The 26,744-nt window shown below is 34.1% G+C and overlaps 1 protein-coding gene across 1 annotated transcript in view; it reads left to right on the plus strand.

The window, feature by feature from the left end:
• The window catches only part of EIF3H (eukaryotic translation initiation factor 3 subunit H), an 81,297-nt gene that overhangs the window by 11,906 nt on the left and 42,647 nt on the right, over positions 1 to 26,744 (plus strand). The window contains exon 2 of the mRNA XM_031439522.2: positions 8,972 to 9,128. Within this exon, the coding sequence (XP_031295382.1) occupies positions 8,972 to 9,128 (157 nt within the window). The remainder of the gene's footprint in view (positions 1 to 8,971; positions 9,129 to 26,744) is intronic.

Raw genomic sequence — 26,744 nt, forward strand, 5'->3', positions numbered from 1 at the left:
CTTATAGTGTGTGGATTTTTTTTTTCCTTCTCCTTTCAGGGCCATTTAACTGTGCTTCATTCAGTCCATATATTTTTTTAATGTACCCAAAAGAACATGCTAAAATCAAGATATATTATGTCCACATCATTTTGTCAACTCAGTGGCACTGTCAAAAAAGGAAATTAAATTAGTCTGTTCTTTTTTTTTTTTAAATTAGTTTGTTCTTTGTGAAACTCCACACAGTAAATTGCAATGCTTACTGTATTTAAAAATCTTTCCCCTTGTTTTTCTTTATTTGATGTTTTTGAATTAAAAACAAATATATGCTTATAACTAAGTAAATAATACAAAGATTCCACATATCCTGGTTTATACAGACATAAATACATATCTGCATGTATATAATAAATTTTTATTACTATTAATTTTTAAAACTCTTTCTAACCCTTGGTGTGTCACGGGCCTCTTTGAGAATCTAACAAATACCATGGACCTTTCTTCCATGAAAACGCCCTCAGTACATAGACATGTGATTTCAAGAGGTTCTTAGATCTCTTTGAGTTCGTCTATAGTTGTCAAGTTTGAATGTTTGCTTTTAAGGCTTATACACTTTGAGAAGTATACTTGTTAACAGAATTTTGGGTAGTGTGGACTATTTTTTAGCCATGTCTTTTTTTTGAGGGGGCAGTGTATTATGTGATTGTTTATAAACATTTAAACATTTACCCAATTTCTGGTGAATTAGTTTTACATAGATTTTTCTAGGTAACTGAAATTATCTATTAATTACCTAATTAATCTCATTAAATTCTAAAGTACTTTAAAAGAAAAATTCTAAGTGTCATACTTCTTCGACTTATAAAATAATACAGTTCGATTTGTTTTTGATTACTTATGCTTATTGTAAACTTTAGTTATTTTAAACTTGAGAGTTTATATATACATACATAAAACATAAATAATATTGGAATATAGCAGTGGTTTTTAATCTACTTCCTTGGACCTTATAGCATTTCAGGGGGTCTTTGAGCTCTGGAATTGAGGACAGAATTGAGAGTGGGTACACATATGAGTTGTTTCTCCATCAGTAGACTTTTAAAAAATATGTACAGTTTTTTAAAGTTAAGGTATTATTTATACACAATAAAATCCACTCATTTTAAATGTACGGTTTGATGAACTTCAGTGTTTTAAATAAATGTATAAAGGGCACCACAGTCAAGATGTAAAATAGTTGCCTCACCTTGAAGACTGTGCCCTTGTGCCTCAGTATCCTCCCCTTCACCTTGGCTTCAGGCACTGTCAGCTATAGTTTTGCCTTGTCTAGAATTCTGTATAAAGAAAGTCATAGAGTGTATAGCATTTTGTTTGACTTCTTTCACTTACTATGATGTTTTTGAGATTGTTCCCTGTTGTTGTATTGATACTTTGTCCCTTTTTATAGCCGAGTAGTATTCCGTAGAATGGATATACCACTGCAGTTTGTTTATGCATCTGTGTTTGGTAGACCTTTGGATTGCCTTCAGGTTTTGACTGTTAAGAGTAACGCTACCATGAACATTCATGAACATATCTTTGTATAGATAACGTTTTGATTTTTCTTGGGTAAATTCTGAGGAGCAGGAATTTGGGTCATGTAGTGGTTTATATTTAACTATAAGATACTGTAATTACTGTTTTCTACTATTCCCTTAGCAATTTTCATTGAGCTCTTGCTTTTTGGGAAGTTCTCAATTTACATTTCCCTGAGTCAAACAGATCCAAGACTCCACCTCCTGACCCAGGACAGGAATTGGGCTGCAGCCCAGCTTCTTTGTCTTGGGCAGTGTACCTAGGTCTGATATACCTTTGGATACTGCTGTATTAACTCACAGGGTTAGTGCCCAGGTTTGTGAGTTTTCTCTTCTGGCTTGATTGACTGTTTATTTCAGCTTTTCAGAAATGCAGCCTGTTCACCATTTCTTCATGTACACAGGAGTAGAGGAGGTTGAGGTACTTTATGTTGGTATATTGCAAGGCCTGAAAGTTCCAGATATATTTCTTAGTTCAGTTTTTAACTCAAAAATTTATTAGAGTTTTTACCTTCATTAGAGGAATTTTAGGTGGTAACTTTGTAGACATATGTTTACTAGGTAAAGATTGACCTTGACACTGGTATTAGAACTATTGCTGATTATAAAAGCCATGACAAAGCTTTCCTGAAAGGATTTTATTAATATATTGTTTCATAATTCATCAAAAAAAGTTAGGAAATTGTTAGTCCTGAATTATGTAATAGTATCTGAAGACATAATTATTTCTGCCAGGAAGATTGGGTTTATTAATTATATACTTTAGGCCTTTTTGTTCCCCTAAAACACAACTTGTTTACTTTATGAAAAGCAAATCTTAGCCATTTTTTGGTAATAGCTTTTAAAATCCATAGGTGGCAAGTATTCTCTTCATCCAGATCTTCATAGGGCTGACTGCTTGTTCTTCAGTTTTCTGCTTAGGTGTTGTCTCAAAGGGAGGCCTTTTCCAGGTCACTCTAGCTAATGGTACTTTTTCCTATTTATTGTCTTCATAGCGCTTTTTACAATCTGTAAGCACATTAATTTTCTTAGTTGTCACTCTAAGAGTAGTTGTTCTTAAGGTGTGAGAATTCCCAGCACTCTTTTAGAGGGTCTCAGATATCAAAACTGTTTTCCTAATAATAATTAAACATTAACTTGTCATTTTTACTCTCATTTTTTCATGAGTGTTTAATGGAGGTTTCCAGATGCTACATGATGTGTTATATAAAATGTTGAATACAGAAGCAGATATGAGAATCCATTTGTCTTATTAAACTAGACATTAATAGAATTTACAGAAATGTAAAACAATGTCATTCTTCTATCCTTAACAAATTATTTTTTTTGGAAAATAGTTATTCATAAAAATGTAGTCTAAGTTAGTGTGTGATGCATTTATTTTGTTAAGTAATATTTTTAACATTTTTTTGGTTTGAGTTGTTAGTTTGTAAAAATCAATATAAAAGTTCCTGGGGGTCAACAGTAATTTTTAAGAGTCTTAGAAGGGCCCTTTGACCAAAAGATTTGAGAACTGATATTCTAAAATATAAGCTCCATGAAAGTAAAGATCTTATGTGTTGGACTTAGTTTCATATTCACAGGATCTGGCAGAGGTATAACTGGCCTGTAGAAGTCACTCAGAGAATATCTAGGTGAATGGATTAATGAGAGCATGGGAAAAACTGAAAATAGCAGAATTCTAGTAATTTTGTGCAGGGCTTCCAAGTTGTTCTGTAGTAACTGGTCTTTGTAGATATCATATTTGATAGAAAATTATTCTAATTCATTAGAAAATACAATCTTTATTTTGGCCAGATTTAAATTGTTCCCTGGTATAGAACTGAAAGTTTTTGATACGATTTTAATCAAGAGGTATTAGAGATTCTGCTAAATGTTCTTTTTGATTGACTCCTGGTATAATTAATTTATTTGGCTATTTTAGATTATTAATATTTTATCCTGTAACATTGGGAATATTTGTTGTCTTAGAAGTTAAATCCTTTGCTGTTTTTAAGCCTTTTGGACAGTTAGATTTTCATTTTTTAAAAAAGCCAGGCACTTAAAGAAATAGTATTTTGTTCATCAGAGATTATGAAATAGTATGCTTTGCTTTCTCAAATTGTTGGCACTGAATAATATACAGTAGTAGGTAGAAGTGGTTCCTCTAGGGTAATTTCAGCAGATAGGAAATCTGTTTACTATCTTGCAACTTGGGATTCTTTAAGATCCACCCATCCTGGGAACATGGACACCTTAGAAAGCTAGGAGATGGTTCTAGAGAGCAGCAGACCTATTCCAAGAACAATACTTACTGTGCGGGGCACACCAAATAGGTTAGTAAGCATTTAGACCCAGAGTATGACGGTTTTAGGTAGATGTAGAAGAATTTGGTAATTTAGGGCTCTGCTGGCCAGTTTGTTTCTGTCCTTTAAGGCATGACTTATAGTTGAATCTTCATTTACCCACTAGTTTATAGGATAAAGGAACCTGGTCCGCAGTAGTTTATAAGCAGTCATAAATATGGAGTCAAGCCATAAAGAATAAGTCTTACTCTGCTACAGACACTTGAATGCTTCTCAGATGGACTGCTTGCATTAACTTTCCTCTCATATCTATAGTGTAGTGATCCTTCCAAGTAGGGCTTGAGTTCCTCTTATTAGGGGGTGATATTTATGCTTTTATAAATTAAAGGTTCATTTTGAGGTCTATTTCTCAGTGTACTCACTTTTCAGCAACACTGTCTTGAAACAGGAAAAGAAACTTGTGGCTTAGCCAGTTGTGTGCATTGCAGTCATGTGAAGAGTGATAGCAAAACAAAACAAAAAAGGAAGGCTGGTCATCAAAAGATAGAATGAAGTAGAGTGTTAGAATCACATGGACAGCCTAAAAACAAAAATGGAAACCAAAATTAAAAAAAGAGAAACCCAACCCCCAAACCAGTATAGGAACCCCAACCTAGATTAATTAACTCTGAATTTCAGGGGCTGGATTTCAGGCATCAGTATTTTAAAAATACTGATGGCTGTAATATGTAGCCAGGGTGAAGACCTCTTTTCATTTATTTAAAAATCTGAGAACAAGTGATAGGGAGCTCCTGAGTATGTGGGATCATTTGTGATACTTAAAAACAAAATACAATATAGGAATATGTTTTTCTTTTGAAGAGCTATTAAGCTTCCCATGTATCTTATAAGAACGGGGGAAGATGACATCGGTAAACAGGGTTAATTAAAAATATGAACAGAAGCATATGATTGGCTGGAGGAAGAGAAAATGAAAAGTCAGTAAGCATGAGTACAACAGGACTTGTGTGGTGGAACATTCCCATCTTGTGGCTCGTGAGAATAGTGCTGTTAAAGAGCTGAATTGCTCTCTTGCCACCAATGGCAGTTTCCTGCTCATGCTCCTTCTAGTGACCAGGGCACAAAAAAATGTCACGACCACCACCATTCCCTCAGTCTTTTTGCTGCCTGACCCCATAAACCCTTCACTGAACTTGTCTTACTCCATGCAGAAGCCCTGAATCTACAGCTTGGTCACAGAGACTTCTTTCAGAGCTGTTGCCACTGCATTCTATGAAAAACAGGCTTAGGGCATAAAGTTACTCAGTTGTTGTGAAGTGATTAAATGTACATTGGAGTCAGAAGTCAGATCTCACCTCCCTGGTTTAATAAATCCATGTCAGATTCTCTGTTTCCTGCTCTGTAAAAATGGGAAAATAATATTACTTCACGGAATGATTACGAGGATTAAATGAGTTAAAGCAAAACAAAACAAAAAAAGAAGGCTGGTCCATGCTACCTCATCAAAAGGTAGAATGAAGTAGAATGTTAGAATCATGTGGACAACCTAAAAACGAAAATAGAAACCAAAATTAAGAAAAAGAAACCCAACCCCCAAAACCAATATAGGAACCCCAACCCAGATTAATTAACTCTGAATTTCAGGGGTTGGGTTTCAGGCATCATTGTTTAAAAAATAGTGATGGCTGTAATATGTAGCCATGTGAGACACTTGGAGTGCTTGGCAATAAGTGATCAATAAATGTTTACCATGCATTCCTTTAACAGGTATATTTTGAGTATCTTTTATGTGCGAGTACCTGTGTTGGGGGTTGAAGATGTGATGAGTAAAACGTCCCTTCCTTTTTATAACATGTAAGAGGGGAGACCATGAGTGGAACATGGATATTGTCTTACTTATAAATACCAATATAATCTATGGAGTGTTTTTATATATACAGTAAGTTCTTGGGTATTTATGCAGGATATCAAAAGCCTTTATGTCAGTTGGTTACTTCTGATCAGGAGTTTCCTTTTATTTATTTATTTATTTATTTTTTAAACATTTCTTTCATTGAGCTAGAGTCACCCACAATGCTGTGTCAAATTCCAGTGTGGAGCACAATCCCTCAGCTATGCATGAACATACATACATTCACCGCCACATTCTCTTTCGCTGTGAGCCACCACAAGATAGGAGTTTCCTTTTGACATCGAAATGAGCCTGCTCTGAAGTTTGTAATGAGATTCCACTACATTCTTTTTTAAACCAAAGAATTGAGATTTTAGTGTGTATGTAGGAAATAGGAAGATTATAAAATGTCACAATGAAGAATGAGTCTGCTTAGTTTTGATAAAGTTTTTTTTCTGAATGCTTTATTTCATCACATTTTATTAAACTGGCAAAATCATAAATATTAGAGTTAGAAATTATTTTAGTGATCGCCAGGCCTTTTCTAAAGGCTTTCTATTTTGGATAGCTGTAAGTGCTAGGGAGAGTTCATCCTTAAAATTGAGACCTTCTTCCCTGAAGCTATCACTTGTGGTCCTTCATTAGCCTTTCAAAGTAAGACGCATCCTCTCTCTAGTGCCTCACTATTTGGAAGGTGCTCTCTGTGATTGTCCCTAGCCTGGAGAGAGATTTGAATTCAGAGAACTGGTTCTCATCACAGGGTTTTAAGCTTTCTTACAATTTACCTTTCTGGGTATACTTACTCATGTTGATTATCTTTAGCAGATAGTTAAACTGCTGCTTTTCCCATTGCTCAGTTGAGTACTCTTACTGGTAAATTTTCTCTTGGTCATCATAGAGAACTGGATATAGCTGGTCAGCAATGCTGAAAAGAGTGAAGTAATTGTTTCTCTGACTTTAAGCACTGTACTTCTGTGGTTGCTGTATAAATTGCATTGATTCTTGGGGCAGGCTGTGCTGTTTGGTTACATGGCCTCCAATCCCTTTACAGTTCACATTGGTAAGAGTTAAGATAGTGTGTCAATATAAGACATTTTTGAACTATGCTGGTTGGTTTTTAAACATAGTAATTATTCTTTCTCATTTCTTTTCTTTATAAAAGGAAATAAGGTTATTTTGGCCCAGCTTTTTGTGAAACTATACTAGGTCCTAGTCATCAATACTCCTTTCAGCACACATAGGAATCAGCTGTTTAGGAATCGGTTCTAGAATTTGTGCAAAGATATGCGTTAAGCTCAGATGTCTTCTAGCACCTCTCCTTTACTTTGATTTCAACTGTGGTTCAGTGATCTCTGTAATAGGGTTAAGTATCGTAGAAGCTAGGTAATCTAGGCAAATTGGTGGGTGTGTTTGTAGTAACTCTTTATCAGTTTTGTTTAAGTGTGAAAATGATTGTCCATGGCAGAGAGGAAAGTTGAATAGGAATTAAATAGTTCTGCTTTCCTTTTATTGACAAAGTCAATAATGTTGATTATTTATTGAGCATTTATTGCATGGCAAATTCTGTGTGAAGTATTTATACTTTCTCATTTTTAGTTGTGTCAGTAATGCTATGAAACAGCTCCATTTCTTGTTAGAAATCCAAAACTTAGAAAGATTAAATAGCTTTTCCAAGGTCACAGCTAATAAATGATGGAGCTAGAACTCCTACCTATTCTTCATGACTCTTAAAGCCCATTTTATGCCTTCAAGAAGTGGAGAGGTCTTTTACATAGGAATGTGTAAGGTTTGTGCACTTTCTTCATGGCGTTGAAGGTCTGTCAGTCTTACCAGTTAGTGTCCTTCCCACATTAAGCCCTTTTCCCTGCTAACTGCTTGCTGTCCTTAGGAGGTCTGGATCTTACTGGTGTAAAGTCTTTTTGAGTCTACTCATCACAGAGTCTTTGCTTCATGTTACTACTAACCCATGGTTTTAATTATTTAGTTACTGATATGAAAATCATCTCCTTGTTATTAAAGTATACACTCAAGCTTTGGGGTTAGACTTAGTTTAAGTCTTGGCTCTAACTGGATGTGTTATCTTTAGCCATTTACTTCTCTCTGCTTAAATTTTCCTATTTGTAAAATAAGTATAATAATGCTTTCCTCCTAGGGTAGTTGTGAGAATTACATGATTTGATAATGTGTTTAAAATAATTAGAATACTGCCTGGCACCATGATGTTCAATAATTGTAACCTTTATTATTAACTGGTTACTGATGATTAATTTCTATCAATAATGTATTTTAAATGAAACACTGATCAGTAAAATACTAATTACCACTTTATTGTTAGACTTATTTTTCCCTCTGAGAACCTTCTATTATATTTTAGACTGCGTTATCCCATGGGCTTGTACTGAATAACAGACTACTACGATTAATAAATACTATGTGCCAAGCACCATTCAAAGCCCTTTAATATATTAACAAACTCATGTTGTGGGAATTATTATTAATCATTACTGTTACTGTGAAATTTTAAATTAATTGCCTTTTCAGTCATGTAGTGTTACCTCTTTATCTTTATGGAAATATTGAAGGAGGGAGTAATATAAGAGCCGGCAATTCCATTAGAAGCTATTTGGTATGTCCTTCTGGTTGAGAAGAAATAGTCAGTCCTGGAGACTGGATTCTCTTTGTGTTCTCCATTACCAAGCAGATTCTTCTTGGATACCCATTCCCATTGTTGCTTCCTCTGACTGAGATGCCCTGTTCAAGAACCATCTTGAGGTGTTGAGAATTTGTCAGAGGGCCCTGCTTTTAGGTGTTCAGGTAATTGAGGTCTTTATCTCTGTGTCTTATTGATACTTTTATCATCTATGGCAGGAAATTATCTTTCTCTTAACAAAGGTGAACAGGATCACTTTCTTTGTAATAATCGCAGGTTGAGGTGATATTGTTTGGCTGAAGGAACTGTTGGATGCCAGACCCTTGGGGAGTCTTGACTTGAAGGTTATGAGTGCTATTACGTGGATGTGTTTGACGTGTCTCCAAATTTCAGGAGTTTCAGATGTACATTTAGACTATGTAAGACTTCATTGTTTATGTAAGGGCAAAGGAAATGATTTGTAAGAAATTTGGTTAGTTCTATTATATAAATTTGTGGGTTTGCAAACCCACCAGTAAAATTTATTTTTTCTTTGAAATAAAGTGTAAACTATAAGAATGGTATTTAAGCTCCTTTCTGTGTTTTCTTTTAGGTGGTATTAAAGATAATCAAACATTACCAAGAAGAAGGACAAGGAACTGAGGTGGTTCAAGGAGTGCTTTTGGGCCTTGTTGTAGAAGATCGGCTTGAAATTACCAACTGCTTTCCTTTCCCCCAGCACACAGAAGACGATGCTGACTTTGATGAAGGTAAGGGTACTCATCGTAACTATGTCTTTGCAGTGCACACAAATGGTTATTAATCCAGTTCTCACCATAACCTTTGACGATCTGTTGTTGGGAGCCTGTCAGGCTGTTTCTTGAAAAAATGATAACACATTCTCTGAAATGAAGATTTATTATCAAAAACTTGATTAGCTTGGCCTTTCCTTATTTGGAATTTGTGATTCTGATGTTAATAATCTAGATTGGAGCTGTGCTGATGTTAACTTGTCCATTAGGAAACCGTCTTGCCAAATACATTGTGAAGGACAGGATCATCTTTATGCCCAACACCCATTTCCTTCTGTAGTATTTGACTTACTGTTTAAGAAGAGATGAATTGATCTACCTATTTCAAAAGACATTCCTTTAAAAAAAAAAAAAGAAGGAAGACAATCCTTAAGCATTTTATTTTTGTGCTACAAGTGTAATTGCTTTGTTAGGGATGGCTAGTAGGAGTTAAAGGCTCACACCACAGGTCACAGTAAGCATCCGAAAGGATTAAAAAAAAATCTAGTTGAAAATAATTTCCCACTTGTCTGAACTGTCAGAACTCATTTTGCATGTATAACTTTTATTTTTTTATGGTAGTTAAAAAATATATCATTTTAATTATTAAATGTACAATAGTATTAACCTTATGTTCATAAGAGTTTGACTGCTATAGATACCTTATATAAGTGGAATTATGCAGTCTTTTTATGACTGGCTTATTTTACTCAGCTTAATGTCCTCAAGGTTCATCCATGTTGTAACATTTGGCAGGATTTCCTTCTCTTTTTTTTACGTTTTATTTTATTTTAATTTAATTTAATTTAATTTTTTGGATTTCCTTCTTTTTTAAGGCTGAATATTCCCTTTTATGTGTACATATTTTTTCCATTCGTTTGTTAATGGATATTTAGATTATTTGGCTACTGTGAATAATGTGCAAATACCTCTTTGAGATCTTGTTTTCAGTTCTCTTGGATATATAATCTCTTCAGAAATGAGATTTGTTGGATCATAAGATAATTGTATATTTAATTTTTTGAAGAACTTTCATATTGTTTTCCACAGTGGCTACATCAGTTTGCATTCCCACCAACAGTGCACAAAGGTTCCCTTTTCTCCACATTCTTGCCAACACTTGTTATTTGTTGTCTTATTGATGATAGCCGTCAGGTGTAAGGTAATCTTTCATTGTAGTTTTGATTTGCATTTCTCTGATGATTAGTGATGTTGAGCATCTCTTCATATGCTTGTTGGCCATTTTTATGTCTTCTTTAGAAGGAGAAATCATTATTCAAGTCCTTTGATCATTTTAGGATTTTTAAATTTTTGTTCAGTTGAAGGAATTCTTTATATATTTTGGATATTAGCTCCTTATAGTATATATGGTTTGCAAATATTTTCTTCCATTCCATAGGTTTCCTTTTTCACTCTTTTAATTGGTTTTTTTTTGTTGTTGTTGTTATGCAGAAGCTTCTTAGTTTAATATAATTCAACTTGTGTATTTTTGCTTTTGTGGCCTGGCTTTTGGGGTAATATCCAAGAAATCATTGCCAAGACCAGTGTTACAAAGGGTCTACTGTGTATTTCCTTCTTGGAATTTTATGCCAGTACCATACTGTTTTGATTATTGTTGCTTTGTAATATGTTTTGGAATCAAGACGTTTGATGTCTCCAGCTTGTGTTTTTCTTTCTCAGGATTATTTTGCCTGTTGAGGGTCCTTTGAGATTCCATATGCATTTTAGATTTTTTTTGCCTACTTCTGTCATTGGCATTTTGATAGGGATTACATTGAATCTGTAGATTGTGTTGAATAATATGGACACTTTAACAATATTAAATCTTCCAATCCATGAAAACGGGTTGACGTCTTTCCATTTATTTGTGTCATCTTTACTTTCTTTCAGCAGTGTTTTGTAATTTTCAGTGTACAGATTATTTCATTGGTCAAGTTTGTTCCTACGTATTTTATTCTTTCTGATGCTATTATAAATGGAATTGTTTAAAAAATTATTTTTTATTGTTCATTTTCTGTATAAGTTTTAATTGGTCACTTTTAACTTTGATAAAATGTTACCTCAATTGACTTCACATCCTCATAATACTTTGAACAAATAGTAATACAAAGTATATTCTTACTAAGGGTAATACCATGGTATTGCAGTTTGGTCTATAAATCTTTTTCTTATTGAAGCAATACCTCTAGAAACGAACCAAGGCTGTTTTATTCTAGGCACTCAGATGTTTGCAATTTAAAAGAACTTTGGTGCATTACGTGTATTTTATTTTATTTTTTACCAGCCAGGATCTCCCTGTTTCCTCTGAACTTCTGTAATATTAATGTTAAATGTGTGAAATATCCAGGATTAAGGTTGGGATTTCTCTTCAGTCCATTCTGGCAGGTATTAGGATATATCTGTTCCCATATTCACCAGCATATCTGGAGATGCTCAGTTGTAATTCAGTAATAGCTCTTTTAGATCTGGAAGACGCGGGAGAAGACCAGGGACTGTTAGCACAATTTCTTTGATTTACAAGTGAGGAGCCTGAGAGGTTCACGTGGAGTGGCTTACTCAGTTTCCTGGTTAGTGGCACAGTTGGGAGTAGAATCCATTCCTGAAGAGTTTACATTGTCTTGTGGTTTTCTCAGGTAATTAATTTTGTTTTATAAAATTCTTCATTTAGAATATGAGTGAGAAATAATGTTCAGTGCAATTATGGTAGGTGAACACAGCAAAATGTCTTACTCTTACGGACTTGAGGCAACTGGCCTGTGTGGTATTTCATTAACAGGTGCTTTAGAAAGCTCATTAAAAATGTTTTAATAACACTGAGATAAGAAGAGACTTCAGTTTAGCATTAAATAATTTAAATAAGCTACAGAGCATTGTGTACTGTGTATTATATGTACATTGCCTGTAATCACTCACTCTGCATAATCGAAGGTCTTACCAGTCCTATTTTCTGATTTAGGAGACTGCTGCTAACTTGTCCAAAATCATTTAACTGGGACTAGGGGTTGAGATCTGTGGGTACCTGATCCCAAATGCCATGATTTTCCTACTAAGATGGTGTTGATTTAGAAACTTAACGAAGTGGAAGCCAGTGATTAGAGAGTGCTGAGTGTAGAAGATCACTATGCTGTATCTTAAATTTGCTTTTTGGGAAAAACAGCTGAATTTTTTTGCTTTACAAGCTAGTAGGATTTGGCATTTTTCTTATATATGTGAAAAGTCAAAGGCAATGCCCTGAATTTCTTCATAGCGTCCTATACAGTCTTGAATTTTACGTTCTCTCACCTAATCCATTTATTTATCTTAATGGACGTGGGTATGCAGCTCTTGTAGATTTTTATCATATCTTGATAAAAGCTAAATTTTCCCATTATAGTCCTGCACGTTGATTAAGATGTTATGCTAAAGTCCTATTGTTTTGCTTACTGCTTTTTTGTTATTTTATGCATCCTAAAACTAATATTCAGGGAAAGATCTTTTCCTCTGCCTTTCACCCTATGGAGGTAAAATAAAATACTTAACAAACATTTAATAATTTTAGTGACTACGTATTTTGAGTTGTTTTAGGTTGGTTTTTTCTTTCTTTGTTTTTGTGCCTCACGTAAAGTAGAGATTCTGGTCCAAAAGTGAGATGTTTTAAATTAAGGCCTGGCAAAGTATGATCTGTGGGCCTGCTTTTGCGTGTAAAGTTTTATTGGAACACTGTCCTGCCCATGCACTTACATATCTTCTGTGGCTGTGTTCCTGCTACAGTGGTTTAGTTGAGTATTTGTGACAGAGACCACATGGGCACTGAGTCTGAATTTTTTTAATGTCTGGTTCTTTAAGAAACTTTGACTGCTTCTTTTTTATATATAACTTTTCTTGTTATTTTTCTGCTCTCATAAAGATAGTTTTTCTTTTCATCATAAATTGACTTTTTGCTTGTTGTTTATTTCTTCTAGATCTTGCCCTTAGCACTGACTCTTGGTCCAGAATGTATTGTGGCACTGTAATGAAAATGCTGGTATCATCAAGGGTTTTGTTTCACTGGTGTACCTGAAAAGTTAAATGGTAGTTTTTGCTTTAATTTTAATGCATTTTTCTTTAAAAAAAAAAAATCCACATATTGAATTACTGACATTTAAGGGAACTGTCTCTAGATAGTAGGGAAGAAAGGCTTTCATTTAATGGTTGTAGACCTGTGACCAGGTATCATGGGAAGGTAGTGGTATGAGGCCGAAAAACTAGGGTGGAAGTCTCAGCTCTGTACTTAGGACCTGTGTGATGCTGAATAATTCATTTCTGAGCCAGTTTTCTTTGACTGTCTAGTATCTCTTATCTAGAACATATTAATTGCTCACTAACTGAATACTGGAAACATAACTGAAGGATATTTTCTTATGTGAGTAACTTTTTGGGTAGCGCTACCATGGATTATGTTACGATTCAAAAAATTAGAAACTATATTATATGAAGTTTGTCTTGTTTCTCTCTGTGCATTCACATTTTGTTTTTGCATATGTGATAACTCCTTCGAGTGGGTTAAATCTTGATGCACTTTTATGTTACAGAATTTACTTTCTAGAGAGGTAATGGGCTCATATTGGAGAATATATGATTTTTTAAAAATTAAGTAGAAAAACTCATATTAAAATTCCCATTAGGGGGCACTATTATCAAGCTTAGGAGAACTGGAGACTAATTTGTTTTCTCAGACATGCTACCCGAGGCTTGCTAAAAGGGAGAAATATTTTCATCTTATAAGATTCAGATACTATTTTATACAACTGAATTCCTTAAATATGTTATAAAGTGCACTGAATTAAACACAGATCCAATAACTCACTGTCTTGTTTTTCAGCAGACTAAATCAATGTAATATTGCAGGTGATATAAGAAGCTAACTTTATTCTGCATCAGAGCCAAATCCATAATTTTCATATTCAGAGTAGACAGATTTTTATATTTTGATCCTGTAAGTCAGTCACAAAAGATGTTCCTTGGCCTTCAGATAAGTTTGTTTCAGAAATGAAGCATTAAGACTGTATTGTGCTACTAAAATGCAGTTAGAGGAATGAAATGATACCTAATTTAGAGTGTTAATGTGTGCAGCATGTATAATTACTGAAGTAATTCCACATGTTGAAGTGGTATGTATACACGCATAGCCTTTAACTTTTCTGTTTATTTTTGAGTACTTGAAAATTATTTTCTTTTTCTATTACTCATGTTGGGTTTTAGAGCAAGAAACTCTACTATAGACTGTTGTATACAATCATTTTATCAGTAAGCTTCCAAAAGAAAAGCAGTGGTGTGGAGTCTTAAACAGATTTTTCAAAGGCTAAAATATGAATTGGAAAAAATGTAATTAAAATAAAATGTAATCACAGTAGTTTTTCACAGCATCGGAGTTACTTTTGTATCACTGGGTTTGGAGGGAGTGGGTTTGTATAGTTGTATTATTTGCAATGCTTTCTACATCAGTAAGCCATATTTTACATTGGAGAAAGTCTCTGCTTAATTACTTGCTTCCTGAAGTGTCTCACCTCTCTTCTCTTTCTTCTTAGTTTGCTTGCAGCTCATACCCAGGGCAAAACTGCCTGAAACCTAGCCGATGATTACTATTTCGGCCTTGTGTTGCTTTTGATTTCATGGAAGAATTGAGTCAGGATAGAGAAAGCTTTCCATATTTTTTCAGATAGATGGGGACATTTTGTGAAAAGACATGATGTTTACTTATTTTTTTGCAGTATCTTCTATCTGCTTGAATAGTCAGTGATCACTGTGAACTGTTTGACAGATTCATTAAAAACAAATCCTATTTCTTTCCTTGCTTTTTTTTTTTTTTATTTCAGAGAGCTTTTTTTGGTAGAAATGTTGGAAATATTGACAGTTTTGGAGTGTATTTTGAAACTTACTGGAGAAATAGGAGTATGTTTACTTTATGACCTCAAATCATTAAGTGGAGGTATGATAAAATGTTTCAGATAAATCAGGGAAAAAATTCCTTTTCAGCTTTTATCCAGCAAATTACGTTGAGTGGGTGGTGAAAAAGATACAGATACAAAATCCTAGTTACTGCTTTGAAAGATTTTAAGTGGGAGAGACAAGTGTGTAAATAAAGAATTGTGAAACAGAATGGATTTGAGGCTAGAGTGAGGAAGGAGAAAAAATGATGGGAACACTCAGATAGGAGCTACTAATTCCTTTTGCGGGATGACTTCACAGGGGAGGTGAAGTTTGATTTTGTAGATGGTTATTAGTTGTATTTTAAGTAATTTTTAAGAAAGTTATGCCTTGTGAGTTTTCTCCAATTCACATTTCTGGGTCCTCGTAGATAACACAAGCATCTCTAGAAATAAAGAGCAAACTATTTAATATACATTCAATTTGGCATCTTTATTGTTCAGAGATAATTATGTTCCTTGATAATATTTAATTTTGTTGCTGATTTTGTATCAGGTAGAGAAAGTTCCTTTTGAGTTCTAGACTCTTGATCCATGAAAAGATGCCTGACAATAATTGAGTGCCTTGTTTACAGGAACTCGAGACCCATGCTGCATTTAGCTCTATTTAAAATATTTATTGAATTTTTAAATAGGATATTCAGTAAATTCTAGATATTTCATAAAACATTTCATATGTATTTCATTTTAAGTGAAACATTGTATAGTCAGGTAACTAGAGAGAATCTGTACACTAAATTATGGCACAAATCTCCAGGGTACTGATCTCTTTGTTGTTATTCATGGTAGTATTTTGAAAATGTTAAACCATTCACTTGAATGATTTATTGTGGAATATTCAGGGTAATGAACTTTAGATTATTGCTTACTTAAATTATTTTGATCACTAAGAAAGTGATGGTTTGTGATTTGAAACCAACTTAAAAACCTTAACCTTACTTTATATGTTTAGTTTTTGGCTCATTAAGGTGATTAGGATATGAGAAGTAAAATCCAAATATAAAGCACGAATCTCAATATTTTTAAGCTTTTTTTCTTTCAGTCTGGGTGTCTCAAGAGTTTAAATATAAGAGTAGGAGCAAAGTCTGGCTTCATTTGAAAAGCTTGAAAAGTATTTTTGTGTTCATGTTTTAAAATTTAGGGTTCCCTCTCTCCCTTTATAAATGAGTTGAGAAACCTCTGTGTATGGAAGGATATACTATTGAAAGTGTGGTCAAGGTAAAAGATTTTTCTTCTTTAAGAAATTAAAGTGCTTTACACTGTACTCTCCCTTGGTCCCTAAAGCATAAGTGCTATGGTTTGGAGAGAAGCCAAGTAAAACCTGTTCAGATTTTGTGCAGACTTAAAGTAATACTTTAAGATTTGAAAATTACAGGTGGATACAATACTTAAATAGTGTTTAAAATTCCTAAGTTTCCAAGTCTAAAAATGTAATCCTTAAATTACTATTCCCAATGGTTTAAGTTTTAATTAAATAAAAATTGCCTTACTTTTGAACCACAACAACTTTAGGTATAGATATTTGAATTTATTACTAAACTTTAAGGTAATAACCATTAAAAATGAACTGTTTGGGCACTAATTAAAATGTCAAAAAGCCACAGCTCCAGTTTGTAACCAAAGATCCTTTCTATTTCTGTTTTTCCAAAAATTGTCCTAACCCACACAGTTCAGTCTTGCCCAGAAGTGCTCCCCAGCTTCACTTCCCCAATTAAATACACTACCTGATCTGCAAGGTAGATTAATTGTAGTTAGATTTGATGTTTTGGTGCTGATACTAAGGTTTTCAAACTGCCCTTTATATTAAGAGTGATATCTTAGTCATGCCAGTGAAGTATTCTGTTTCATATTCATCTCTAGATGAAATTTTTATACTCTTGAAACTTTCATCTGTCTGAGATTACTCTTCCAGGCTTACCTATTATCAGTTTCAGAGTGATGTTTTCATACCTTTATCTCTTATCCAACATGAGGATTATTGGCTGCCTTATTTTTAATCGGTAATTTTTACTTAGTACATTTTAGATGCTTTCTGACACATTTAAAAACAAAAGCAACATTTATTTTGACTGAAGTAACAATATAGTGGCATAGGTTTGTAATGCAACCCTCTGCCTCTTCATCCTGTACGCAGTTACCCTTTTTTTCTCTTAATGTTTAACTACAGACATTTTAATATACATGCAGTCTTTCTTTCCCACTTGATTGATGAGGGGATCAGAAAATTATTCCAGGTGTCTTTGCAGAAATGTATCTATCTTGTTTCTGTTTTGTAGAATTGGGTAGGTGAGAACCTTGTGATGAGTTTTTGGTGGCAGGCTACTAATCCCCTAAGAAGCAACAGTGGCTGTAAGATTCGATCGGTGGAACCTGGCTGGGCTCTTTGGCCTCAGGGCACACTGCTAAAACCCCCAGCAGGCAGCCAGGGTGGCCGAAGTCACTCCTCAGACAGCCTTTGTTCTCAGGCTGCTCTAACTTCCAGGCTCCTCTGCTCTCACTTTACCTTCTCCTTTTCTTTTCTTTCTTTATTCCTCTGTTGTTCATTCATCAGATCAGTATTTCAGTGGGAGCTATGTGCTAGGCATTTCCACTGGCCGTTTCATTCCTATGTCTGTTAAGGATATTTTCTGAAGTGTTCATTATTTAAAGAACTTAGCTGTTCTTAGCGGTATGTTTGACTTGAAGTGTGGGGAGATTTGTTAGCGCATTCTGTTAGTGAAATCAGATTATTAGTATAAAGTGAAGATTATGTTGCTGTTCAGGTGAAAGTGTCTAGGAAATATTTTTATGTAATTGGAAAATGACTTGGGTTTTACAAATATGTGTCTGCAAATCCACACATTTCCAAGTTAACAATTCAGAGTGATTCCGTTATTTTGTAAAATAATTTGGTTCCTGAAGTTTTATAAATTCATCATGTTTTCTTAATTTTCATATTAGAAATATTTAGTTTTTATTTTTGATCTCACTTGGTAGGGACTCCCAAACCTTTAGATTTCTGTCAATAATTTAGTCTGTGAACAAGTGTACTCTGTTTTAAAAGCCCATTTACAAGACTCTTTTGGTGAAGTAAATTATTTCTCCTTGATTTAAAAATTTCTCTTCCTCCTACTACTGTTATCACCATTCCTACCTTGAACACACAGATAAAACGAAACATTGAAAAGGTTCAGTACTTGGGAATTATATTCAATATCTTGTAGTAACCTATAATGAAAAAATATGAAAAGGAATATATGTATGTATATCTGAAATATTATGCTGAACACCAGAAATTGATACAACATTGTAAACTGATTATACTTCAATTAAAAAAATTTTTTTAAAGGAAAAAAAGATTCATTAATAGTGAAAGGTTGTATAAAGAGTGCTGGTATAATACCTTGATGGGTATTAGCCATTTTCTCTGTGAATAAATGAGGAATGGGATGGTATAGACATAATGTGAAGTGTTAAAATCACTGTAAGCATACCTGGGTGATTTCCCTGCTCCTTTAGATGTTTGACATGACTAACCATGAGACTGATGATGTGCCAAGATCCAGATTTGTATTTCTTTCTAACTTGTCTCCTCATCCTACGGGCAGCCTGATAAAAAGTAAGTGTAGCTAATTCCAAGTAAATGGAAATGATGTGTGTGCACATATACCTTTATAGTTCTTAGTTGAGAAAAAAAATGTAAATCATTCATATGTAGATCTTTCAGACTTTCTGAAAGGCATAAAAGGAAGGAAATTTAGACTGAGTTCTGATCAAGTTCTGGCTTATATTAACTGTAATCATGGATCTGTAGCCTCAATTTTCACATTTCCAGAGTGGATCACAACAGGAACTTTTGTGATTCTTTTAGCAGGTGGGAAACTGAAGCCCAAAGAGGCCCAAGTTTAGAATGAGTGGCCAAAACTAGAAATTCCAATATGCCCATCTAATACGTAATCCATCACAATTTAGGAGGTTGTCAGTAATCCCAGCATTTTTTTTGAAATAACTGAGAGTGAGTGATATAGATGCATGCAGTTGTGACTTGTAGGCATGATGTGTTTACTTAAAAGGCAACTTCTTGATGTTATCATTTACTGTCAGCACAGCTGGAATCAAATGATTATTGAATTTAACATTAAACTTCAGAAAGTGTCCTATATTTGTGCTTGTATACTAGGTATTAAATAAAAATAAAGGGCAGTTCTAACCGTCAGGTTAACAGAAAACAATGGTGGTTGAATGTGTGTGTGTGTGTGTGTGTAGTCAGCTTGACCCTCTAAGCCCATTTCAATGCTGAAAGAATGGAGAAACTAATTGAAAGTATAAATTGATCTGGGTAGGTTAAGGGGAGGAAAAGTATGTTTTTATTAAATGCTGTTGAATGTAATTACAAACAATAGGTTGAATAGATGGTTTAATTTGACTTAGGAGATCAGTGTCTGATGACACAGGAAAACTTTCTAGAATACATTGCTTTGCAGATGACTTAAACAGACAATACTGATAAAGCTTGTCATGTGAATTTCCTTCTTTACTGAGTACACAGTATGCTTAAGTGGTATGTTGTGCAATGCTTCCAATCTGCTGTGACTGCCATCTGCCAGCAGAGTGACAGAGAAGAGAACATGGAAAGGAAATGGATCAATTAGTTAGTTGTAAGGAACCTGTGTGAACACTGGGTGCCACTCATGAAACACTGAGCAGTTAGTGATTTTCCTTTGTAACCAGTATGATTAGCCGTCTGTAAACTGGAGGCTTGCAATACATATATCTCTTAAACTTCATCTTTTGGATGTCATGGTACCTATGGTTGAGACCAACTGTCTCATCCAAGGACAATGACATGATCATGCCACCCTATTTTTGTTTTATTTTTCTCTGTTTTTTTGATGAAATATTTTTGCTGCTTCCGTGTTTGACACCATTGTTGAGGTAGATTTATTAATGCTAGCATTTTTACCTTGCTTACATGGTGTCTTTTGGAAACAAATTATGCTATAAAGTGAGTTTCTTGAGAAACATTTAAGTACTTTTTAAAAGGTCCTAAGACCTATAGATGGGAAAATTGCTTCAAACCAACAATATGAATGATGGTGACGTTGTGTATGGGTAAGAGGAACTGACTGGCAGATTCTAACCTGTATACCTTTGTCAGTGAGTAAATCTCTTATTTGAATCTGAGGCTTATAACTTGTAGAACAGTTCTTTGTGTGTGCATATGGTTACCTTTTTGATGTAACCATATGAGCCCTTATAAAACTTGTTAATCATGAGTCATCTGGTTCCTCCTTAGGAATTAACATACCTTATATAGATGACTAATAACACAAAGCCACCATGGTTTCTGTGGTTTTACCAACCATGGTTCTAGTTTTAAAACATTTAAAATGAGACCCTCTCCCTCTTTAAAAATTTTTTGGACAAAGAGTTGTCTTATCAGGAAACTGCAGTAACTTAAGCAGATCCATAACTGGGGGGAATTAATAACAGAAAGTTTTTGTTGACACCAGGAAGTAGATTAAATAGTGCAATTGTGGTAATGAGTACCATATATGATAAGCTTGAGACACCTGGGTTTTATTAGGCTGCTTGATACTTTGATCACAATATTATTTCAAGGCTTGTTTATTTAAATTGCTAAGGTTTCTTGTCATCTTTGTGTTTTAGACCATAATGTCTTTCACTGCAAAGATTTTTTCTTTTAAAAGAAAGGCTCTGACCAAGCCAAATTCTGGGGAGGTGCCAGTTCAACAGCTAAGCAAACCTTAGAAGGAGAAAACCTTTTAAACATAAAATTAGAAGCTTGAAAATATAGCAGTTGAATATCAAGTTCTTCTGACCTTGCTTCTCTTTAGTTTTTTGCTTGGATCATAGTTATGCTTTTGTTTATCATATAGTATTGGAACACTATAATGCTGTTTGGTATAATTCAGTGAATTGTTTGATATAAATATATGAATTTAAAATACATATTTCATATTTTGAGAATATAGTACTGCTATCAATTCCCCTTCAGCTGGGACTAAGTGGTTTTGATGAGCGTCTTTGAGAATTTATGAAAAGATTTTTAAGTACTTCACCCATAATGAGTGAATTATACTAATCACAGAATTTAATTTGTTTGATAATTTGTCTTGCTTTCTCCTTGAGCTGAAATTTTAAACTTTAGTTAGCCTGTTAATATAGTAAATGAAGTTTTAGTTATCAAAATCAACCGACTTTCCTTCCACTAATTTTAGAAATAGTCTTTCACAGGTATTTAATAGTATCTTTATTATGTAATTAAGCAAATGTTTTGGCTTAAGAAAATGAATGTTCATTTTGCCTAGTAAAGGGAGGACAGGGAAGATTTAATAATTTATGATATTGTTGTCCTTGGCATAATAGTAATACTAATTATTATTAAGTGCTGTTTTGAAAATTTACATGTAAAATGCTTTTTACGTTTATTGATGTGCTCATTTTCACTATCTTGATTTTTGAGTCCTTTTACAGCTTTAGTAATTTGGCTTAAAGTTTCCATGTCCCAGTGTAACTTTTAAGCCTGATTAAGGATGCTTAAGAATATAATGGTCCTCTTTTAACATACCTCAGTCACCCTTGGCACTAAAAGAAGTATATGGAAATGATAACCAATAGCATTTTTGTTTTCCCTGATAAGACAGAGGAGCAAAGTGTTTAAAAAAAAATGATTTGAGTATTGGAAAGATTGCTTACCAAGATTAACATTCTTATTTTGGAAAGTAGGGTAGTACGTTTAGTTTTAGAGATATGTAGCTAGTTTACTGAGGAAAGATGAACTCAGATAAAATGCAGAGGCATAGATTTGGGGGCAAGCATATGATACAAACTCATAGAAAAATGGGAAGGTCTGTCACTTAGAGCAAAGATGTAGTTCAGGGGAATGGTCTGAATTGATAATATATAGGGTCATTTATGGAAGGCAGGATGCTGGAAAAAGGAGCTTAGACTTGAAGTTGTGTGTCATTGTAGGTTCCCCAGCAGAGGTGTGACAGTACAAAATCAGTATTTTTGGGCTAGAGCAGGAAAAAACAAATGGATAATGAAGATTTGAATGAAATATGTGCAGTAGCAATAAGAATGAAAAGGTGAATATTGTGGAGATGGATGAAATGGAAAATGGTTGAGTTCAAGATTATACACACATTTTGAGGGCTTGACTTTATGCATCAAATAACTTTAATATCTGACATGTTCTAGAAGAATTAAATCCTGTTTACCATCCCTTTTCCTCTTGAAAGCACCTGTTCTGTGATAATGGTATGTATGATAGAGCAGATGGGTACAGTAAATGTGAGCTGTTGATAACCAGTGGGGGGATTCCTGCACTTGTAACAATACCAACTTTACTAAAATATTTAATATTTAAGATTTTTCAATTCAGGGAACTTTTGGGACCATTTTGAAAAGTACATATTGTTTGGAATAGTCATTGTGATAAAGATGTAGACTGGTATTTTTAGGGTTGTCTTAAGGAGAGAGGATTAATCTTTATTATAAAGCTCCAAAGGAGCCATTATAAAGAATAGTCCATTCATGGGATGGAATTCCTTAGATAGTTGTGTCCTATCTTCAGAATAGTTTTTACAAGTCGATGGATTCATTCATTCATTTAAAAGATACTTACTGAGTGCCAGTTATCTCAGGAACTTTGCCAGATATTGAGGGATAACATAGTGAACATGTCGAGGAGACAGACATTAGACGGTTAACTAAATAAAATAATTACAAATTGTGTTAAGTCTTATTTGATTATTGACTCCAAGGAGCTCTTCATATTTGACTAACCTTATTACTCTTCTTTTTATGGGGAAAAAAGCAATTGTACATCAAGATTTTACTAGCTATCATTAATAAAATAGATATATTTCCTAGCTGTTAGTAAGAACATAGCAGTAAGGAATTTTCTTTTTCCTCTATTTAACTGAAGTAAAAGGCTTGAAAGTTAACAATGAGGAGGCAGTAATCTTTGAATGCTGTCTTTGTGATAGTTGCCATCATTACTGTACTGGTAATGATAACATTACAGCCTCGTTTGTAATGGCTGACATTTATTGATCACTTATCAAGTGCCAAACATTGCGTTGAGCACTTGGCATGCATTAATATAATTTCCATGGCTACTTTATGAAGTAAATACTGTAGTGTTCCCAGGTAAGTACATGGTTATGGCCAAATAGCTGGTACAGGAAATGTCTTGAGAAAACGAAGCCACTTCGGCACTAGGTTGAACTAGTGGAATTTGAGCTAGATCTTGAAGATAGATGTGGTTCCTGCTTCTTTTTCTGTCCTTATCCTTTGACACAACCCCCAAATTCTACCCCCTCCCCCCAATTATGCCAGCTGTACTAAACCACTTGTTTTCCACCCAAACTAATACTGTTTTGTTCCTGGATAGTGGATTCTGTTCTCCTAATTTGAAATAATTTTAGATTTACAGAAATTACAAAGAGTTCTTGCATAGTCTTCACCCACATAATTTCCCTTACTATTATCATTTTATATAACCATGGTGCATTTGTCAAAACTAAGAATTGGTACAATACATTAACTAAACTATAAATTTTATTTAGATTTCTCCAATTTGCTTAATTATGTTCTTTTTCTTTGCAACAGTTCAGTCCAGGATACCATATTGTATTTAGTTCTCATGTCCCTTTAGTCTCCTCCAGTCTGTGCCTTTTTCTTATTTTCCCAACATTGACATTTTGAAAAGTACTCTCAGGTCTTTTGTCCACTGTCTGTCAACTTGAATTTGTCTGATGCTTTCTCATGATTAGACTGAGGTTATAGATTTTGGGGAAGAATACAAGTAAAGTGCCCTTCTCATCACATCATATCAGGGGGTACATCATCTCAACATGCCTTAGTACGAGTGAGACTAAACTTGGTCACTCAGTTTGGGGGGTGATTACGAGGTTTCTCTACTGAATAGTTACTGTTTTTTCCGTAGAAGTGAGTTACTGCTCAAGAGGAGGGTAGTTAAGTTCCACCTCCTGGTGGGAGGGGTGTCAAAGAATTTTTGGAGATAAGTGAAAAACACCCCAGTAATTAATAAATATTATGAGGACTGTTAGACTTAATCTTAATTTTCTTTTTCAGTTATTCACTTTCATTAGACTGGATGTTTACCTAGCTCAGGGGCTAAGACTGATGTATTGTTTCCCTTGTATATAGAACAGTGGCATATGGTAAATGCTCAATTAAATATTTGTTGAATGGCTAGAACTGAAAAAGATTGAAAGATTGTAAATTGCATGCAAAGCTAAATTAGTTAAACTTGCTCTTTTAGGTAGTGGAATAGTATTAACAGTGTTTGAATAATGTGACAAAAATTTACTGTTCTAGTTTCCTTTGTTTTAATTTTGTTTATGATTAAGGAATGTATTCTTCCCTAATTTTAACATGATATTTAGAAAAAATTTTTTTTCTTATCTTTGAAGGCTAACTGATTAGAATAAAGAAATTTAACAAAATAAATTTAGGCCAGAAGTCTTATTTTATGATTTAAGATAGCTGGTTGAATGTTTTGAGCATACTCTATATTTAGAAGGGTGGATTTAACTTGGGAAAGCATATAATTTCCAAGTAAATTAGCAATGATAGAAAAATCTCTTCCCATTTCTCAAAAAAAGGTGTTTAAAAGTACCAATGTTATGTTTAACCTAGCTTTTACATTATAAATGGATTTTCTGGACCAAGCATGCTAAATTTAACTTCCATATTGGATGCCAGTTTTACTTATGGATGTCTTTCTGGCTCCCCTTCAAACTGTATAAATCTTCTTCTTTCTGGCTTCCCTTCAAACTGTATAAATCTTTTTCTTTTACTTCTTTTTTAAAAAAAAAATGTCAGTTGATCGACTAAAAATAAGAACAATAAACCATGCTTGCATTTGACCACTGGCTTTTTGCTAAATAGTGGCTAAAAAGTACAGAGGAGCTTTCTTTAAGAAGTTGAAGACTTCAGGAGATTGATCATTGGTTTTAATCTTTTGTTTTAGCTGCTGTTGCCACCACCCCACTAAGTATGAGTTTTCTTACCTGCTTTTCTTCCTAGGTGGTTAAGCAGTCTTGTTCCAATGCTAGATATCAGTGGCTACTTGAGAATGTTAAATCACTGTCTTCTATTTCATTATTTCCATTAAAACAAAACAAACTACGTTGTCATTTGCCAAGAGCCCTTGCCTTTAGAAGAGAATAATCAGAGCACCTGTGTGTTCATTTAAATTAACTATTTGGGTGAAATTTAAGGAAAAAGTTTGTTGAGCTAAGAGAAGTCAAATGCTGAGTGTTTTATTGATGACAGAAATTGTTGGGAAATTGATTATGAAATGGATAGAAATGTAATTGACTGTCATCATATCAGCTTTAATTAATAAAATAATAGAGTTGGGTGACTTAGGAATGGTGGGACCTATGACTTAGTTTAGGCATACACACCCAAGTAAATATATGTGTGTCTGTGTGTAAAATTTATTTGTATAAATTCTTAACAGCCGAACCCCTGTCCCTTGCTGAGATGAGCCACTGATATTAACAATGTCTTGCAACTCTTGGTAGAAAAAACCCACAAATAGTGAAATTTAGGGGTTGGCCGCATTAAAGAATTGGAGTTCACATGGGAGATTAACATTTCTCAAATTGGGGAAGGAAGTTGTTGGTGGGGAGAGGTTTTGAAATAGAGGCTGTTGCATGATCAAGGTGCTTAGAGATAGATGCAGAATATGGTAAGTTAGTCCTTTAGCTTCAATTCTGTCATATGTAAAATGGAGACAGTCGATACCTACAACATAGTGTATATTCGTCTTGATCATTTTATTTAAGAGTTTGGCCTTTGTGCCATTGACAGTAGGCGGCTGTGAAAGCTTTTTGTATTATGACAATGTTCAGGTCTGTTTTAAGGAAAAAAATATTAAACTGCAGGAAGATCAGTTTGAGCATTGATGGTGAGAATGAGAGAAGGAGTAGACAGAGAAATTTGATGTCTTCTGATAGAGGGGTGATTTGCATTAATGAGTGACAGCTAATTTATAGAATAGCCTTATGTGAGGATATAGAAAATTGCAGCTTAAACTCAGTTTTGAATTGAATGCATATGAGATGTGTAGGTTTACTTTTTTTGAATTGTCAGCCATGTCAGATTTATTTTATATCACATTCATCAACTTGTTAAAGCTCTGGTAAAAATAACTGCTGTTATAATTATTTTGCAAGTGAAACCATAGCTACCTAGTAGTCATGATAGGTGCTGTCTATTGTACTGGTCCAGAGTAGGCTCTTGCTGCATCTGAATGTGATCTGATCTTGACCATGATAATACCATCTACCTTTAGGGTTGCTCTGGGAATTAAGTAAAAACGCAGGTAAAATGTTAAGATAGAACCTGACTCGTAGTAAACATTAATGAGTGGTAGATATTGTTATTTTTCTCAAAAGCATAACTTTGGGTACATTTGGGGTATAATTTTGAGTTCATTATAGCATGGCAGTATATGAAATATATAGGGTCTGTCTTCCACTGGAGCATAATTTAACTTAATCAGCTGAGATTGTTTATCACATTTCAAGATCAAACTTTATTGAGTAGACAAATTTGCATTGTATGTATACTTCAAAGTAATCAGGGCAAGTTGAAATTTAGAGGA

The sequence above is a fragment of the Camelus dromedarius genome, chromosome 20, assembly GCF_036321535.1.
Source record: "Camelus dromedarius isolate mCamDro1 chromosome 20, mCamDro1.pat, whole genome shotgun sequence".
Taxonomy (NCBI): Eukaryota; Metazoa; Chordata; class Mammalia; order Artiodactyla; family Camelidae; genus Camelus; species Camelus dromedarius.